Source organism: Leuresthes tenuis, unplaced genomic scaffold, assembly GCF_036924035.1.
Source record: "Leuresthes tenuis unplaced genomic scaffold, fLeuTen1.0.hap1 SCAF_9, whole genome shotgun sequence".
Taxonomy (NCBI): domain Eukaryota; kingdom Metazoa; phylum Chordata; class Actinopteri; order Atheriniformes; family Atherinopsidae; genus Leuresthes; species Leuresthes tenuis.
In genome coordinates this window covers 24,217,851-24,236,669 of record NW_027325363.1, presented here as the reverse complement: position 1 = coordinate 24,236,669, position 18,819 = coordinate 24,217,851, and the positions used below count along the sequence as shown (strand labels likewise).

Sequence of the window (18,819 nt, the reverse complement as noted above, 5' to 3'; positions counted from 1 at the left end):
AAGCCATGACCTTCAGCGTGCACTGGAGTGTGAACCCTTCAAAATCTGAGGCCATGGTTTTCAACCTGGAAAAAGGTGGAATGCTCCCTCCGGGTCACAGATGAGTCTCTACCTCAAGTGAAAGAGTTTCAGTCTTTTGGGTTCTTGAATGTTGACAAGTTGGAGAGAGAGATGGACAGACAGATTGGGGTTTCATCAGCCATAATGAGGGCACTGCACTGAGCTGAGCCGAAAGACAAAGCTTTCGATTGATTGGTGCATTTTCTTTCCAGACCCCGTCTGTGGTGATGAGATTTGTGACAGGCTGCTACTAACAAAGTGCCTGGGGATTCTGACTAATTTGTTTCTTTTATGTTATGTGTAGACACAGCACTGGTTCATTTCAAGAGTTAGGTACAATTTTTTTTATGCATGAATGATTCATAGATCAATGCTAAGTGGCTTAATATACAAATAAGACATTCCTCTGAAAATGTTCAGGTTCAAGAATTGAAAAAAATCAGGGTCCAAAGAAAAACTTTGAAAGAAATCGAGAAATTCTTTTTGGGATTTTCTTATCTGCAGCAATACCTCTAAACTCTTTTTGAGTTCACACGTTAGCACGCCTTGTCTCCCCATTGTTCCATATGCTTTTCCTATTGATGGTTTGTCTTTGTGTCTTCTGACTGTATTGACTTTTCACAGCAATTTCAAGCTGACAAGACAGAAGAGTCACGTACGCCTGCCACGTTCACAGAGTTATTGACTCTGTTATCAGCTCTAACACCAAAATACTGCAGACGAGCTAAAAAATGTAATAATACAAGCGTTATGATAGATGATGTCATATCACGTAGAAACATCAGCATTGAAACAGTATAATGCGGGTGTGTAATTAGTTTTCTGCTCTTTCAGTCATTTGACAATGATAAAAAGCAAAAATATTTTCAATATTACTAGAGTTCTTTTCTCAAGTACATTTTCTCAGCAGTTTCTTTGTCTAATATCATTGAAAATATACCGTTCTTGTCTCTAATCCATAGAACCCTGACCCATTTCCTCAAAGAAAAATATAGGGAACATAAAACAGATCAAATGGACCACATAGATCACATTTCTAAAAGAAAAGTACCACCACCAAGCATCAAAGATCTGTAATGTCACATTGCCCTTTTTGGTTTTATTCATTCATTTTAGTTTTAATCATTTGTTATACCTGTGTCACCATGGGTCCTCACAGGCTAAAGCTGTTGCTCACAAAAGAAGCAGCTTGACAATGCCCTTTGCTATTTTCTGACACTTGTCAGACTGAACAAGTCAGTATTAAAAAAAAAAGGAAGACTGGTATAATAATCTTCAATAGCAGGCATCCACTTCACACGGCAAGCAGAGCAGATTACACCACAGTGTGTCATTGTGCAGTGGTCTTTAGGGCTTTTGCCCTGGCCTGTGAGATAAGAGTGTTCTGCATACAGTATCGGCTGTTCAGAGCTGCTGACCAAGAGTGAAACAGGCCTTGTCAGAAGAAAGACTCTTATCAGGGACAGCAACCTTTGAGACTGCTTGCATTGCTGTGCATTGATTCAGCATTCACACTGTGTCATGTCAATAGTTCACTGCTGTCATAACTGTTATCAATAGGTCCTTAGATCTTCTAGCTTGTAGGGGAGCTGCTGAGGCTGCATGTCTTGCAACAAAGTTCAATATATGGGAGGGGGACGAATGAGCAGAAAAATATATAAGAATTAGAGATATTACATACTGCTCAAATAGAGCTCAGCCAGCTCAATGGTAGCAACAAGACTACGGGGAAATGAGTATTCTTATTTTAATTTAAGACTGTGACACCAAATAGACACCAGTCAGGACATTTTTATTTATGTAAAAGGTTGCAGTAGATTCTTTTAGAAATGATGTGGTCAATCAGTGCTGGTTTAAGAAAAGTAACCTCTATCCTGATGATCAAGAAGCACATTTACAGACAGAACCAGGGTAATTGCCTGGAGCTGATACATATTTGATCAGCAAATCCACCATTTGATCAAGCACTGGCTGAGGTTCAAAGGTCACGTCATTGTTCCAGCTGCCCCCGTGATGGAGCACTGTTCCCAGACCAGCAGGGGAGGTTATCTCAGCTGTGCGCAACAGTGTGGTGGGTGCGCTCACTCATTTTCTCTGACACACACACTCCACTTCAGATTGCTATACCCAAGTCTACTTAAGTGTAGTGTCGTGGTTTTGCAATGTCACACCTGCTGAGGTTACTTTAATACTTTAATACAGATATTTGGAGCAAAGCCCAGCTTGCAGAGTCTCACTGTAGGTTGCATTGCCCTGAGGGTTGTGCAGCTTGACAGCAAGGCAAGACAATCCAACCCTGAACTCAGATAACCAAGAGAAAGCACAGTTCAGATGATACAGAAGAGTTATTATTTCATCCTAAAATAAGTGACGCATTGACCCAGAAATGCTCACATAATCAGAATAGTGAGGACATACCTGGGAGTGTTCTATGGCAGCATACATGGAGTGAGTTTATCAGTAATAGGGAGCATTATCTGCTTGGTTTATGGGTTTCTGCGGCAATTTGCTGCACTTAAGCATGTTCCCTAGATAATGCAGTTTATCAAAGTGTGTTATCAAATGTTAGGACTCACCAACATACAAAGAGCCCCTTACTGATTAAACTCTAAATGTCTGACAGTGTGAAAAAATGCAGCAATCCTGAGAGTTTAAATTACATATCTCCTCAAGAATGGCACCCCAGAAGTAGTTCTAGAGCAGGGATTTCCAAAGTCGGTCCTCGAGGGCCGCTTAGATGTTTCAGTGCTTCAACACACCTGATTCAAATTAAATGGATCTCTTCAAAATATTGTTAAGTTTGCTAATCAAGTCTGCTAATGATGTATTGATCTGAATCAGGTGTGTTGAAGCAGGGACACATCTAAAATCTTCAGGCCAGCGGCCTTCGAGGACTGGATGTGGACATCCCTGTTTTAGAGCAACATTGTCTACCATCACTTTCCCAAAGTCCTGAATCCATTGCCCTACGCTGTCTCACATTAGTCATATTTATTTTGTAGCCGTGCGTAGGTGTTAAACATTGAAGTTTCAAGGCCTGTTTGTAATCCTAAAGCATTGCCCAAGACATGGAGGCCATTCACCCTTATGCTAGAAACAAGCCACCCACATAATAGACAAACACGGGATGGGGAATTCACCATTTACCAGTGCATGTTAGGGACTCATGACAGATTTTTGATATCTTGTGTGTAAAGACTGTGAAGTGTTTTCAAATGTAACACTTTAAAGCCACTTCATAAAAACATATAAACAGAATGTTTCTCACTTGTGCATGAGTAGCATTTCTTAGAAAGATGTCAAGAAGTAAAGGTTTCCTAATCTGCCCTCTTGTGGTTAAAAGTAGCATTAAATAGTTGAAACTATTGTCCTGCAACCGTTTTGTGGAAATGTGTTTATATATATATATAAATATATATATATATATTATGGCATGCCGTTCAGGAAATTAATCTTTGAATATATGGAATGAAACTTTGAATATATGGAATGAACCTTTGAATATATTGAATGAAACTCTGAATATATTGAATGAAACTAGATATAGTTTATATAACCTCCTGAGAGGTTGAAGGCATTCTGAGGTTGGCCTGATAAACAGCTGCCTGGCCTGTTGTCGTAAGTCTGCCACGACTTCTTCGTTAGAAGAACGGGCAGGGTTATCAGGAGGATTTTGGCCCTTACATGCATTTGCCAGTGTGTTAATGCTGATCCTCATTCTTTAATATTCATCCTACAAAATTCCGAGCGGACTGACTCATTGTCATTCGCTTTTCGCCACAGTATCCACACCTTAGACAAGATGGCCGCAGGCACTTCCGTGAAGTCTGACGTCAGTCAAGTTTCATTCAATATATTCAGAGTTTCATTCAATATATTCAAAGTTTCATTCCATATATTCAGAGTTGCATTCAATATATTCAAGGTTCATTCAATATATTCAGAGTTTCATTCAATATATTCAAGGTTCATTCAATATATTCAGAGTTGCATTCAATATATTCAAGGTTCATTCAATATATTCAAAGTTTCATTCAATATATTCAAGGTTCATTCAATATATTCAGAGTTCCATTCAATATATTCAAGGTTCATTCAATATATTCAGAGTTTCATTCCATATATTCAAGGTTCATTCAATATATTCAAAGTTTCATTCCATATATTCAAAGATTAATTTCCTGAACGGCATGCCATAATATGTATATATATAGAGAGATATAGATATAGATATAGATATAGATATAGATATCCTGTAAACTTGGCAATCTTGCTCTACTCTCCTCTGTTTTAGACAGAAATCAACAGCTGCTTGATTAAGACAGAAGTCAGCAATCTGATATCACATCCTGGCTGGACAAACGCATCACTTAGCAACATAGTGTTATTGTAGCACCCTGCTGAGAGTGGCAAGCTTGGACAGAGAAAGTGCCATTTTACAAGCAACAGGGATCTTAGCATTTAACCTCCCCTAAAATAGCAAGTGCAGTGTCATCCTTTCAGTCACCCTCTCTAACTTTAAGATTAGGCTTAAAACATTTTGCTTTTTGATAAAAGTTAGCTCTGGTGATCCTGAAACATCAGGTGATCCTGGACACAACTATGACACACCTTTCCTAACTTTGCCCCCCCACCCTTTTTTTTTCCTTATATGACATTATGTACATTTGGAATCATTGTTGTCATTAACCTGTGTTTCTCTTTCTCAGCAGGTATCCCTGGCCTGGTGTTATGGAATTTGTTGTCCCCCTCTTTCCTGTCTTCTTACCAGCTGGTTGAGGTGGATTGGCCACTCTTTCTGAGTCTGGTTCTGCCAGAGGTTTCTTCCCGTTAAAAGGGACTTGTTTCTCTCCATAGTCGCCTCATGCGCGCTCAGGATGAGGGATTGGCCTGAAAAGAAGTTTCGGTGTGATCTGTTGTATTCCTTAGCTAGGACATTGGTTTTAAATTGGCTCTATATGTGTGAACTGGACATTTTTTTAATTTAACAAATTGGATTTGATTGTATTATAATTACAATGAATTTGACTTTAATTGGTTGGAATTGGAGTGCCTCGAGATGATATTTGTTGTGATTTGGTGCTATATAAATCCACCGAATTGAAAGTTTCACGCTGTATAGATATACTTGCAGCTACTGAGCTCTTTTAACATACTGCTAAAAAAAGACCAGTTCTTTCACCCACATGTCACAATAAAGTGTTCAGTGTTGTTTTATTTGAAATCCTTTGTTTCTTTAAAGTCATAGTGGATCATGGAGAGGCATGGCATATTGTTCACAGACTTGATTTTTAAAAAAAGTTATATTAACATTATTAATCTTTATTGATCTATTTCTAAATTGTGAAGAGCAGAGGCATTGCCTCAAAGTCTCTAAATAGAGTAAAGTCTATCTTTTTGATACAATGTGCTAAGTGAATGAGATATTTCATCATGACAGACTGTTGTCTAGAGATTTCTGACCAGAGTGGAAATGGGAACATGATAATGAGAGAGAGAAAAAAAAACAAAAAAACAAACAAAAAAAACACTTTCCTTCTTAGGGCTATCGACAGGTCTATAGGCAGTAGTTGGTCCCTTTGTAATGTCTTACTCCCTGGGCTCATTGTACTTCAGACAATAACTTGACTTGTTTTATGCACGACAGAAATATCTGTGACACGTGAAAATGCATAATGGATCTCCATTAGCGGACGCACTTCCCACTGCTGCTGAACTAGCGGCTTCTTCATTCAATTTCAGGTTTCCTAATTCACGAGAGAGAAAAGTAAGTGAAGCCCAGATGCATAAGGTCTACAGTAACTGTGTGAAAATTACTGACAAAATGTAAATCTGGATTGAGGCCTCTTACAGCCTGGAGACACTTTAAATCTCTTCAACCCAGTAAGGAAGAGGTGGAAAAAAATCTCAACTGGCCTTTGTAAACTGTCAATGTCATAAGGACACAAGTTGATGCAGCTGTTGTTTGTTCTTTCAGAATCAGTATAAAATTATGAGTACTGAAATTAATGTATTGAACACATTTATCTGCATAACAGGTATAAGGGGGACTAAATCCCTTTTTTTCAAAATGATGTATTATGTCATAGGTTATTGTTAATAAATTATGTCAATGAATGATTAAACGGAAGATATGTTTGATTATTTCCAACCAAATTCAAGAAAAACATTACATACAATCTAACAAACGCGCACTTAAGTGCTGCGTATTTCGGCGAATATCAGACTTCTGAGTACACGTAAAAGCATCACTGTAGTCATCCAATCAGAGCCATGTTTCTCCATCATCAACAGGAAACTAGGGTAGCGTCCTTGGAGATGATGTTTGTGGAGTAACTTTTGCAAGTTTTGCCAGTCTGGATACATCATGCATGTCTTAATGAACTGAAAGCTAATCGGCTTTGATAGAAGCGCTGATGAGAAACTATTTAAAGTTTGGAAGGTAAATTTCTTGCTACGAATCTCCTTTTCTCCAACTACTTAGCTTGCCGAGCTAACGTAAAGCTAACATTCAAATTAGCTGAGATGCTACCGTTAATTATCTTAGCCCACCTCTCTCTCTTCCACCGTACGCATTAATATAATTACAAATGATTGCACATCGATATCGTTGTTATCCTGACTGTAAAGATGCACAGTTTCTCGCAGACTCAAGAACGCCCTCGCTTTTCTTTGTACAACAGACATGTTGGCTCATTTGTTAATCCTATTAGCGAATCTCAATTAGTGGATACGATGTTCATTTGCTTTTTAAAAAAATACAGTGTTGAGGTTTTCAATCGGGACTCGCGACGTCCTTGTTTAATTTCCTGCATCATTTAATTTCCCGCATCATGTTACAACATGCAGGCACGACTTGCCAGTCACCCTGTTTACCTCCTCCCACTTGTCTCAGCAGTAACCATGACTGCAGCTGCTCTCATTGGAGACCAGCTGATCCTTGAAGAAGACTACGATGAGAACTACATTCCCTCTGAACAAGGTTCGTTTGAGTCATAGTAATAGACTATTGTGGCTTGCAGGGAGGTAATAGGATGATACAGGTGTATGAACTTTCTGCTCATGTGCAAAAAATATGCACCTGCATGGTCAACTTCTCACTGATATGTTAATTATCAGTGTATTACACAGTAATACGTTCGACACAGTGGATAAATGAAGATCCTTTTGTGACTGTAGATTTACAGAAAGTATGTGCTTTTCACTCTCTTTTAATGTGCTTTTAAATTCAGCTCCTACAGCTCTGTTTGCAACATCACGCTGTACATTTGAGAAGATACATTCATTAAGCGCCTCTCATATCGCCTCTTCTTTTCACCCTCTGGTCAGAGATTCACGAGTATGCACGAGAGATCGGCATCGACCCTGACAATGAGCCAGAGCTGCTGTGGCTGGCCAGGGAGGGCATCGTTGCCCCTTTGCCTCCAGAGTGGAAGCCTTGGTAAGCAAGGAGAGAGAAGCTGTAACCAAAGACAGGAGCTCTTTGAATTTCAGCTATGTTAGGACAACAGTGCTTTTTCATGTCTTAGAAATTCAATAAAGACCCATCTTCTATGATCTACCTTCTCTTGACAGCATAACTGGGGAGATATCAGCTGCAGTGCAGCTGGCAATGTAATACCTCCAACTTTACAACACACAATATGAGGCATTTTTAATACTTGTAGACAGCAAAGTACAATCTTGAATGCATCTTGACAAAGCCTGCCTTGCACTGATAATTAATCATGTATGAATTAAAGGAATAAGATTAGTTTTTGTCCATTTTAGCTGCAATCTGAAGCTTTGATTCTACGCCATGAAAAATAAAGTGCCTTCTAAATTAACACTTCATGTCCAAATTAAAATATTTTACTAGTCATTGAGGGCATGGTGAGCTCTTATTGTCTATGGTCTCATAAATGTTTGAGATGTAGTTATATGGAATTATGTATAGTTTTGTGAAGTGCGACCATCCATCCATCTATCCATCCACTGTTTTTTCATTCTCGTGGCCTTTTTGAGGTGCTGAAGTGACTCCCCTTTTTCTTCTTCCACTTCCTCTTATAGCCAGGACGTGACGGGGGACATCTACTACTTCAACTTCTCCTCGGGCCAGTCCACCTGGGATCATCCCTGTGACGAGCACTACCGCAGCCTGGTGAGCCAGGAGCGTGAGCGAGCCCAGCTCACGGCCACTGCCGGGGGCGCAGGGGCTAAGAAGGACAAGAAAAAGAAGAAAGAAAAGAAGGAGAAGGAGAAGAAAGAGAAGAAGAAGAAGGAGCCACTGAAGACTCCAGCTGTGAGTGGTTACCTTTCTTCTTTTTTTTCCCAGCTGAATACTGGTTGTTTTACAGAGGTTTTCCCTCCTGAAAATCCCAGTCTGATATGATTGGTCAGCTCAGCTCCACAGGTGTGAGCTGGCACTGCCCACCATGGTTACAGATCTTTTTCCAAAAGCATTTGGGCAGAATGTCTGAAAATCTATGGCACATTAACTTATTTTTTTTAAATATCTCTTATCTTTTTTTTATCAGAGGGCAAATTGGCATGATATGGGTTGTTGCCAAACAAGAACAAAATCCCCATGAAGTAACCTCACACATGCTGACAACTTAAAATACATCCAGTATTTTATGTATTTTATCTTTTCAAACATTCCTCCTATCATTTCTGTTGTTGCACTTGACGAATAGATACGTGACGAGACGGTTTGATGAATTAATGAAACATTGCCAAATGAAAAGGAAACCTCAGCGTTAGTGACGAGCTTTAAATTTAAACATTTGTGGTTGAACTGCCTGTCATCTGTAGGATTATCGAGTCTTCAGTACGCAGTCATCTACAGCAGCTTTCAAACCTGCCAACAGTAGCTACTTGTTTTCCTGGAGTTGTGATCACCGAGTGAGATGGTTGCTCGTTTGTTTTGCTTGCTAATGCTCAGGTCTGCTGTTATGAACGGTTTGGAGCTATCAGGATCTCTCCATAAACTGAACCAGCTGTCTTCATCTTAGTGCTCCCCTTACTGACTGTGCCTCTTTCCCTGAAGGCACTGAGCTCCTCTTTAGGGCCTTTATCATCCCCACTTGCCAGCTTGGCTCCTCTAAGAGGTCTCGATGCCCCTGGGCAAGGCCCTCTCTCTGGATCTGCTCCTTCTCTCCGGGGGCCCCTCGGCAGCTCTGGGGGGCTAGATCCCCTCAAGACATCCCTTCGGGTGAGAACCTAACAAGGCTTTTTTGCTATGTGTCAGATCATATAGTGTTACTCTGAGTTTTACTTGTCTTAGCGAGACTTTGTGCTTTGTGTCATTTTTACCTTTTTCTTTTTTCAGGGTCCTCGAAGCAGCAAGCCATCCAGTGTTTTAGGAACGCGGCCAGAGGAGAAGGTGTCACTTACTTTGCCTGGTTTAAATGATGATGACGACGATGATGAAAAAAATTCAGAAAATGAGGTTGGTTTTGCTTCCTGTTGCGTTCAGAAATACACTTTTAAGTCCTTATTAAACCAGACGTTGTCTTCTTTTTTCCAGCCAAGTCCTCGCGGTTCAGACAGGCTTCTGAAGAACCTCCACTTCGACCTGGATGCACTTGGAGGAGGTCTACAATATGAGGTAGACCAGTTAAGTTCTTTTTTTTACAACAATGATTCTTTATCATTCGTGTAATACTCACTGCTATCATGTGGCTCCTGCCCTCCGTGCACCGTAAGGCTCTCTTATTTTCTGTTGGATGCTTTTGTCAGCTTCAAGGGAGAGGTTCTAGTGTCGCGTGTGCTTGTTTCGTTCAGGAGAGTGAAGCCAGCGGCGCAGCTCCAGCCGAGGAGAGGACGGAGCCAGAGTTGCAGGACTTGGCTCTGTCCGGAGACCACAGTCCTGAACCACCTTTCCAGCAGGTAGAAACACGCACACACCCGCACACAAAGCTGCCGTTCCTGCACGCTAAACTGCGCCTCTGAGGAGGCTGAAATTACACACACTTTTTTATTCTTGGGTTTTGTTCAAATGGAAATAAAAGCTGATGATATGTGGAATAAATGTGCAAAAATTGAAGATTTAAATGTTTTTAATTTGAGAGTTAGTCCTAATTATCTATGTATTGTTGGCATCGTGGCTTTTCTCATGTAACTGTGTTTTCTAAATCCTCTGAAATGCCTTCTCTTGTGTCTCTTTGATCTTTAAACCTCTCCCTTTTTTTCACTGTGACCCGCATGTGTCCGTGCAGCTGCTGTGCTGCTGGGACCTGTCCCATGGACACGGCTGTTACTGTGTCTTCCTTGTTGTCCTGCTGTCCTCCTACTGTCACTGTTACTGCTTTGCTGTCTGAACCAAAATAACCCTGGCATGTGTCATCACCATCAAAACTATGAATTCTAGTCTTATCCACTTGTGTACTTATTTATTTGCCTTCAGTGAGAACAGTACTACTCCCTCTCATCATCACTGATGCAGCCAGTTCGGAGTCTTTGTTCTAAATTGACAGAATTTTTCCACTCGCAAATTCACAGCACAGTCGTCATCTTTGAGTTACTTGGAAAAAAAACCAACATGATTTTATTAGAGCAGAGCGACGGTGTGGACCGTGAGTTGACACATAGTCCTATTGGACTGGTTTTCAATCAGAATCTGACCTAATTAGTCATCTGACATAAGAAACATAGAGGTGTGTGAGATGAGAGTGGCCATATTGGGATTTGGGCAATATTAATTTACACTTACTCTAACACTACTGCAAAAAGATAAATATTCGAAAACATGTGTAGAGCACCTCAACTCATTTATGTCCAATTCAGCGTATACGTGCCTGTGATTTCATCTCAACCCTCGTTGTCTGGGTGCATTAGCCCTGTGTCAGTTGCACTAATGCAGTAATTCGCAAGCAAGATTACATATTTATCCATTTTTTCTGTTGGCTCTAACATGTTTAGTGTTTGTCAAATGCATGATCTGTTGGTTTTGCTCGTCGCTGTTCCAAGAAAATCCCACCTCCATCATCTTTCAGCTGAGGTCACAATCTTTTTGTCTGCCCCCCCCAATCCCTTCTGTCCCTTGTGTCTCTGGACGCCCTTCTTTGCTTCTCTGTTTGCCAACGGATGAACTCTACTTCCTCTTATCCTTCACAAAGGACTCGTTGAAGGGTCGCCACATCAACCTGTCACCCAAAGCGGGCACCAGAGACCAAGTCAGTGAGAAGGGTGTGGGTGCTACCAACCCTGAATCTGAACACTTTGCCGAACAGTCAGAAGAGGAGGTAGCAGAGGAGTTAAGTGAAGAGGAGGGAGGAGAGTTGGAAGATGTTCAGAAAGAGAAGGGAGATGATGGAAGGGGAGGAAAAGTAGAGGAGGCAGTGAAGGAGGCGAGAGAAGGGGGAGGAACTGAGCTGGAAGATGTTGAGGAAGAGGACGAGAAAGATGATACGAGCCGGGAGGAGGGCGAGGAAATGGAGGAAGATCACAGTGGCCAGGAAGTGGCCAAAGAGAGGAAGAAAGAGGAGGAGGGAGCGAGGGATGAGGTTGAAGAGGAGTGCTGTGTTGGTGAAGATGTGGAGCAGGGTGAAGGGAAAAGCGAAGTATCACAAAGCAGGAAAGACAGCGATAGAGAGAGGAGTAACGAGCAAGAGGAAAATGACAGTGATGAAGAGATAGAAAGATTTGTAGAAAGCCAGGATAATGAAAGCCGAGACGAAGGGGGGACTGTGGAGAGCAGTGAGGTTCAGAAGAATGAATCTGAAGAGAGGAAAGAGGTTGAACATGGAAAATTTGAAGATGAAGTTGTGGAAAGTTGCATAGAAAGTGATGGAGAAGGAGGGAGCGAGGAGGAGGAGGACAAACGTGATAAAAGGATAGGAAAAACTGATGAAGGACAAAATGAAAGTGAAAAGGAGGAGGTAGTGATAGATAGCAAAAGAGTGCAAGAGGAGGATGAAGAGGGTAGGAGTGACGAAGCTCTGGAGAGATGCTCCATAAGCCAAAGAAAAGTGACAGAGTCTCAGGAGGAGGTGCTGGAGAGGTTTGTGCAGAGTGGAGGAGAAGAAACGTTAAAGGAGGGAGTGGAGATTGCAGATGACTCGGAAGGCCAGAATTCCAAAGAAGCATCGGAGAGTGAGGAAGAACTCATCGAGGTTTTTAAAAGGGGGCCGTCTCGTGTCCAACCAGCCGAGCTGGATGTGAAGGAGCTTTGCCAAAAGACTGAAAGTCTTGCCCTTGCTGCAGAGGTAGGGTTTGGTGTTTCCTCTGCCTCCCTCCCCACCGTCCATGACCTGACGCCAACCCTGGCCCCGCCTGGTTTGTGCAAGCAGGTGCATGTAGCTCCCAGAGTCCGACTCCAGTGCCTTAGGGGCTTGCTGTGATTTCCTGTTTGGATGCTATCGCTCATGCAGTGGATGAAATTGATCATGGGACAATCTGTTTGAGCCCCTGAGGACTGGATTGGAAAGTTCTGATCCCGCCTCCCATTGACAGTACAAACTTTTCATAGCTTGTCTGCTTTTGGAGGTTTATTTTTTGAGCTATTTGACCAGGCGCAACAGTCATCTCCCGGCATCACCTCCCCACTGCCAGAGTGTGCTTGCTTCGGTTATAGAATGCTTTACTTTGTGATTTTACAGCATGCCTGTCTCCACGCTGACCTTAGTTGTGTTTGCATGTAGGCCCTGCCTCACACTTACACTGTGTGCTTGTCTTTGATAAGCAGCTTTCGCCGGTGTTCAGTGTGTCTTGTATAGCTGCACATGCAGGTTTCACTTCAGAACCGTCACCGAGACTTTTCATGTGTGTTATTACAGGAGTCTGAAGCCAGTAAAAACATTGAGGAGACGTCTTCCTCTATAGATGTCAAGGTAATTTGATCATTTCTCCTTTCATTCATCTGTTGAATGTCAAACGCGTCCTAATGGTTCTTGTTTTGTCTCTGTAAGCTGTCGCAGAAGGTTCTCGACATTAACGACCTATCTGGGACAATCAGTCCACTGGAGAAAGAGGACAGAGGAGGAACACAAGAGGACAAGGAAGAAGAAAGGAATGATGACTGTGGAAAGGCAAAGGCTGATGCCAACAGGAGGTTGTTTTGTTATTGTTACTGGAAATGTGCTACTTTGTTCCAATTAGGGAGGTTTCATCTACAAAACTGGAACGTGTGAATATAAAGAACCCTGCTTTTTTTTTTCAGAAGTAAAGAGAACGTGTTCGTTAATCCAATGACCAAAATTCTGTGTGAATTCTGTGTGAAAGCAATATTTCTGGGCTACTGTAACACTGCCTTCTCTTTCTCTTTAGCCAAATGCTGGCTGAAGACAAAGACAGCCCTTCATTGCATGAAGTTGACCGACTTGTCCTCCACCAGTCCAGCCCATCACCCTCACTTTCCATCTCATCCCGCTCGGAACCAGGTGTCCCCCATCATCAGACAGCACAAAACCTCGACGTGTCCCTGGGGATCCAGAGACCTGAAACCTCAAGGGGTCGGCCGGTCCGGCCTTTGGATGCTCAACTTGAAGACACCAAACCTGCCTTAAAAAAACAGGAGAGCCTGGGAGAAGAGCCAAGCTGGAGAATCCAGAAAGAGAGGGAGGAGGACATGAAGAGGGCAGAGAGAGAGGAGAGGAGATGGAGAGAAAGAGTGGTGGAGGAGGAGAGGGTAAAGATGGAGGCTGAACGAGAGGTAGGGGAGGACATGGAGCGTATGTTGAAGGAAAAGGAGAAGAGGATGCGTCTATTGCAGGAGAAGCTGAGCAGAGAAGAGGAGGAAGAGGAAAGGAAACTGAGGGAGGAAAATGAGGAAAAACTGAGGTAGGCAAAGGTAGTAAATATAACACTGTAGTCATCATTAAAAGTGCAGTATAACACCTTATAACAGCTTTTCATGTCACGGAAGGTCATTTAACTCAAATACTACAACTGTGCTGTCTATGTTGTTTACTCCACATTCTCCCCATTCTTGTTGGTCTTTTGGATAGAACTTTGTATCTTTGTTTAGAACAGTTTCTCAATGTGTGTGTCGTGTGTGTCCAGGGCTCTTAAGGAGCATCTCCTGTCAAAGAGGAGAGAGGAGGAGGCGAGGCTGAATGAGGAGTCTGATAGAGCTCTGAAGGAACTCAGAGAGTCGGTTAAGAGGGAGACGGAAGAGCAGCAACACAAACTCAGGTCAGATTAACTTGCGTACAATTAAGGAGCATAAAACAAAGATATCTGTTAGAGCAGTTGTTATCAAACAAAAATCAATGCATTTTAATCCATTCATCTGTTAGCTATACTCATGTTATCTTGCTTACTCTGAGTGAGAAGCGGGCTGAACAGATGCTGTCCACTGCAGGATTGTGTCACATCTACTTACACAAGGAGACATTAATGGAACCTTTCAAATACCCAGTGTAAATAAAACATGTACCAAAGTTAATCACTTATTGCCTTTATTTTAATATCGGTGTCGTCCGCATGTGCTTAGGGAGGAGAGTGAGGTCATGCTAAAGGCGTTCCGCATCAGTCTGGAGGGGGAAGGAGCGGCGGCACGCGACAGACTGGAGGCCCAGAAGAAGCAGGATATCGAACGTCTGAAGGCAGAATCAGAAGAGGAGCTGGAAGCTGAGAAGAAGAGACTCGAGAGAGAGAAGGAGGGGAAGCTTAACTCTCTGAAACAGGAGGTGACCAAGCATTATGAATGATCTTATGCCAAACAAGATCGGGGTGTCCAGCATAAGCAAACAGTTTTTTTTGTTTTCTGTGGATGGCTACTTGTATTTTGTTTCAGCGACTTGCAAAAGAATGTCAGTCCTTTTATCGCTGGACCACTACTTCTGTCATGTTTTTAGCAAACAGCAGAATGAAGGTGTTATCAAGTTTTACAAACAGATTACAGGTTACAGATCTTGTCAATTTGTCATTCCCAGATATATGTGATGTGGTAGCATTGTTTTTTGAGTTGATCTGAATGGTTTATGTTTCAAAACCTCAAATGTTCTATATACAGTGTGTGAGCACATTTTGTTAAAGTGATCTATTCATGCACAGGAACCAAAAGCTTACAGTTGGCACTCTGTATTGATGGAACACAGTGTCTCTGAACCAAAGAAAAGACGCAAACACCCAAAAATCCATTAGATTAGGTGCTGGACCGAGTGCCAGCCAAAATGGAAAAAGAACAGGTTGACCATACGCATAGCAAAAGATCTATCTGTTTTTTTTGCACAGTGCCAGTGAACCTGAGGAACATGGATTAATGATCTGTCTGTGTTTCCAATATTTTCTGTGTAAAGGTCAGAAGCACAGAGCGGAGGAGGGAGCTGATGTTGAGTCCACGACCTGAACACCAGCTGTCAGAGTACCACCGAGAGGTTTGGGAACAAACACATTCAAGATTACACAATCTTCATGTGTATTTTTGTGTAAACAAGTTCAAGTGCAATTTCCACTTTTACTTTGAAATTTAATCCTTTCTGCTGCTGCACAGCTGACTGATGTGCTGCAGGAAGTGCGAGACGAAGCACAGCGGGATCACGAGAGGAAGCTGGAGCAGATGAGGGATGACCACAGGAGGGAGATAAACAGGATCCGAGAGAAATACCTTGATGAGGTCCGAGACTGTTCTGGAATTAACTTGTGCCCAGTAATGCTGTTACAAAAACGAAAAAAAAACAGTAGAATTACAAATGTAATGTAATGACAGACAGTTCATCAAACAGTTGAGGCAAAGTCATTTTTAAAAAATCACTAATTAAAGTTCCAATCCACTAAAAATGCATTTTTTTAACCTTGGTAAATGTCCATGGCAAACCATGATAATCCTATTCTGGTCCAGTTTAATGCGTGACACATGACAAACACGTGCCTAAACGAGAAATGTGGGGCAGCTGTTTCACCACCAGTTGATGATTTAAATGAAAATGCCTCTGTGGCCTGTCTGTGTTAGAAAGAAACACACGTCTACATGTTATAGTGTTTTTGTTGCCACTTGGAGGCGGTATCAGAAACGTGGAAAAATCTGAGCTGAGGGCTGCCCTTGGTTGTATTGACGCTGTTGTTAGTCCTTTAAGTTTGTCCTGGTGTGAGAAACACAAAGTCGACAAAGATCTGCTTTGTGATTGAGTAAAGCTGAGTGGTAAATATGTTAGATTGTCTTGGGCAGCTGTCTTTTGAGCTCTTTATCTGTGCTTCTTTGCTATTTATCAGCTATGTCGCTTCCTCCTCTTTGTTATGAAATTGATTGTTGTTGACCCTTGGACAACAACCAATGTTTGAGCTAATCTGCAGCCAGTCAGGGTTTGATCACCATATAGCATCATCATGTGCTTTTTTGAGGCCGCTTTGCCTGGTTATCTGCATTGAAAAAATGGCCAACTGCAATGGTTGAGAGTGATACAAATGAATACCTCTGAAAAAGATCAAACAAGCCCTAAAAGCATTTTGAGCAGTCAGCAAGACTACAAAAAATGTTAGCTCTCATGCTATATTTACTATATAGTAACAATGTGCCTCTGGGGTTAATGGATAGTACCCATCTCAAAAGAAGCAGACTCTGCAGAGGAGAGAGGTGGAGTGGAACCCCTTAAAATGGGTCAGTGTGATAAGAGTAAGTGTAAAAAGTCATTGTTGTACTGTATTTCTGTGGCATTTTGACCAAAGCATGTCCCAGGCACGTCATTAAGCCTCAGGATGTCCACCAAAAAAATGTATTTCTCCTTTAAACAGCTTTTGTTGTGCTATTAGCCTGAAGATTTTTGTGTGCATTTTCTGTAGTCAAGCAGCATGCTAATTATCATTGATGGGAGTTCTATGTGTTTGTGTTCCAGGAGACTGCCTTGACTAGGCGCCTGGTGTCCACTCTGCAGGAGGACCAAGAGCGACTCCAGGCCTCACACGGTGTCCAGCTAGAGAAACTCCGCTTGCAGCTCAATGCACAGATACAAAAGACTGAGCTGGCACACTCCCGAAAGGTGAGTCAGGACATGCCCACAGTGTTTCTTTTATAGCTGTGATGTGCACAAAGTATTGAAATGATATGATAGCTGCTTCTAAAATGAACTTGTTTTACTTCATCATGCAGGAATCAGAACTGCGGGCTGTGGCAGATCAGTTGGAGCTGAGAGCAAAGGAGTTGAAGAGCCAGGAGGCCATGTTGCAGACCAAGGTTCCACTTGCATACTATACGTACTGTTAAAACCACAAAACCACATGGACTTATCGTTTCTGTCTCCCATCAGGCAGCGGATCTGAAGAGGAGGAGGAGGAAGCTCGGCGAAGAAGAGGAAGACGTTGACAGACAGATAGAGGTGCAAACTTTACACTCACCTTCAAGAATTGATTACATTCACCTGTTTGACCATCTTTAAACCTTTTGTTTCTCTGCCTGTATTGTATGCGTGCGTTCAGGTTTTACCTCGACTGATCCAGGAGAGAGACTGCCTAAAGGACGAGCTGCAGAGGATGCGAGAGGAGACGGCTCAAGCTCGAGAACTTATCCATAGGGCTAGGGAGGAGAGGAGCGAGGCCAAGGAGGAGGAGGAGAGGCTGAGGGAGGAGAGAGACAAAGCCAGGGAGGAGAGCAGGAGAGCCAAGGATGACAAGGAGCGACTGGAGAGCAAGGTGGCACTGCTGCAGGAGAGATGCGACCGTTTCAGCCGCAGAGTCAGGTACAGTTTTCTTACACAGGACTGTGACAAATTGCAGGAAGAGCTCATCTTTTCTATGTTATGTATTTTCATTTTCATTGTCATTGTTAATCATATTGTTTGACACAGTCAGATGTGAGAAAATTGGAGATTTCAAGTTCTTCTATGGTTTCTTTTTGTCAGTGAACTGGAACAAGCTGAAGGGGAGAGCTCTCGCCCAAAGACAGAGCAGAACAAAAAGAAGACAGAAAAGGCAGCAGCACCCTCCAGTGACAAGATAAACTCATCGCTACATGTGGAGGACCTGGACGACCCACAGACAACCTCCCCTGTACCTGACAGCCACAGCAGCGTCGACGAGTAAGGAGACACAGAGGACACATTTTTGTGGCTGTTTAGTATTTGATACAGCTTAGACATTTGAGCAGTGCTCAGCTCTTAGTCATTCCTTACAGAGCTGCAGATAACTGAAATGTCTGTTTAAGTACTCTGCTATTCTTTTGTTTTTATTGTATCACATGCTTATATGTTATTACAATCCCAATTCCATAAAAAATTGGGACACTGGTTTTTCAGAAAATCTGATAAATCAATATTTTATTCACAATAGTACACTGAAAACATATCAAATGTTTAAAGTAAGACGTTTTACTGTTTCATGAAAAATATTAGCTCATCTTGAATTTGACGACAGCAACACGTGTCTGGAAAGATAAGTGGTTCGAACGAAAGGAAAAAAAACAAAAGCAACTGGAGGAGCATGTCGCATTTCGGTTGTGAATTGGCGCTATATAAATAAGAGAAGTAGAAGCGGGACCATCTGGCATGTTCAAAAGCCTTCATCTCTGATGAGGTTCTGATCAGAGAGGACCTTAGATAGTTCAGAAAGATAATAAAAATACCAAAAAAAAGCATTTGGCACATCATACAATGCGAAATATGACAAAGCATAGAGCCGGGAATGTAGAGCAGTTAGAATTTTATATCAGACAAGAATGGGACAGCAGTCCTCTCTCAAAGGTCCAGCACCTGCCTGTCCAGTTTCCAGATGTTTCCAGATCATTATCAAAAGAAGAGGTGATGCAACATAGTGGTGAACGCGGCCTTATTCTGAATTTTTATGAGCCAACGAATTCAAGATGTGCAAATACATTGTGATGAAATAGTAGAATGTCTTCACTTC

The 18,819-nt window shown here is 42.0% G+C and overlaps 1 protein-coding gene across 4 annotated transcripts in view; it reads left to right on the top strand.

Annotated features, from left to right (window-relative positions):
* The first annotated feature begins 6,344 nt into the window (after positions 1 to 6,344).
* Positions 6,345 to 18,819, top strand: part of LOC140314617 (uncharacterized) — a 16,728-nt gene continuing 4,253 nt past the window's right edge. The window contains exons 1-21 of one of the 4 annotated variants that reach the window (XM_072392930.1): positions 6,345 to 6,502; positions 6,959 to 7,042; positions 7,390 to 7,501; positions 8,110 to 8,341; positions 9,089 to 9,253; positions 9,371 to 9,490; positions 9,569 to 9,649; positions 9,781 to 9,930; positions 11,160 to 12,248; positions 12,819 to 12,872; positions 12,951 to 13,093; positions 13,309 to 13,821; positions 14,044 to 14,175; positions 14,477 to 14,672; positions 15,285 to 15,362; positions 15,479 to 15,601; positions 16,818 to 16,961; positions 17,072 to 17,155; positions 17,229 to 17,297; positions 17,398 to 17,657; positions 17,820 to 17,996. In XM_072392930.1, coding sequence (XP_072249031.1) covers positions 6,964 to 7,042; positions 7,390 to 7,501; positions 8,110 to 8,341; positions 9,089 to 9,253; positions 9,371 to 9,490; positions 9,569 to 9,649; positions 9,781 to 9,930; positions 11,160 to 12,248; positions 12,819 to 12,872; positions 12,951 to 13,093; positions 13,309 to 13,821; positions 14,044 to 14,175; positions 14,477 to 14,672; positions 15,285 to 15,362; positions 15,479 to 15,601; positions 16,818 to 16,961; positions 17,072 to 17,155; positions 17,229 to 17,297; positions 17,398 to 17,657; positions 17,820 to 17,996 — 4,001 coding nt within the window. In that variant the 5' untranslated portion in view covers positions 6,345 to 6,502; positions 6,959 to 6,963. Of the gene's footprint in view, positions 6,503 to 6,955; positions 7,043 to 7,389; positions 7,502 to 8,109; positions 8,342 to 9,088; positions 9,254 to 9,370; positions 9,491 to 9,568; positions 9,650 to 9,780; positions 9,931 to 11,159; positions 12,249 to 12,818; positions 12,873 to 12,950; positions 13,094 to 13,308; positions 13,822 to 14,043; positions 14,176 to 14,476; positions 14,673 to 15,284; positions 15,363 to 15,478; positions 15,602 to 16,817; positions 16,962 to 17,071; positions 17,156 to 17,228; positions 17,298 to 17,397; positions 17,658 to 17,819; positions 17,997 to 18,819 lie in introns of all 4 variants that reach the window. The other 3 variants (XM_072392931.1, XM_072392929.1, XM_072392932.1) reach the window with 3 other exon arrangements.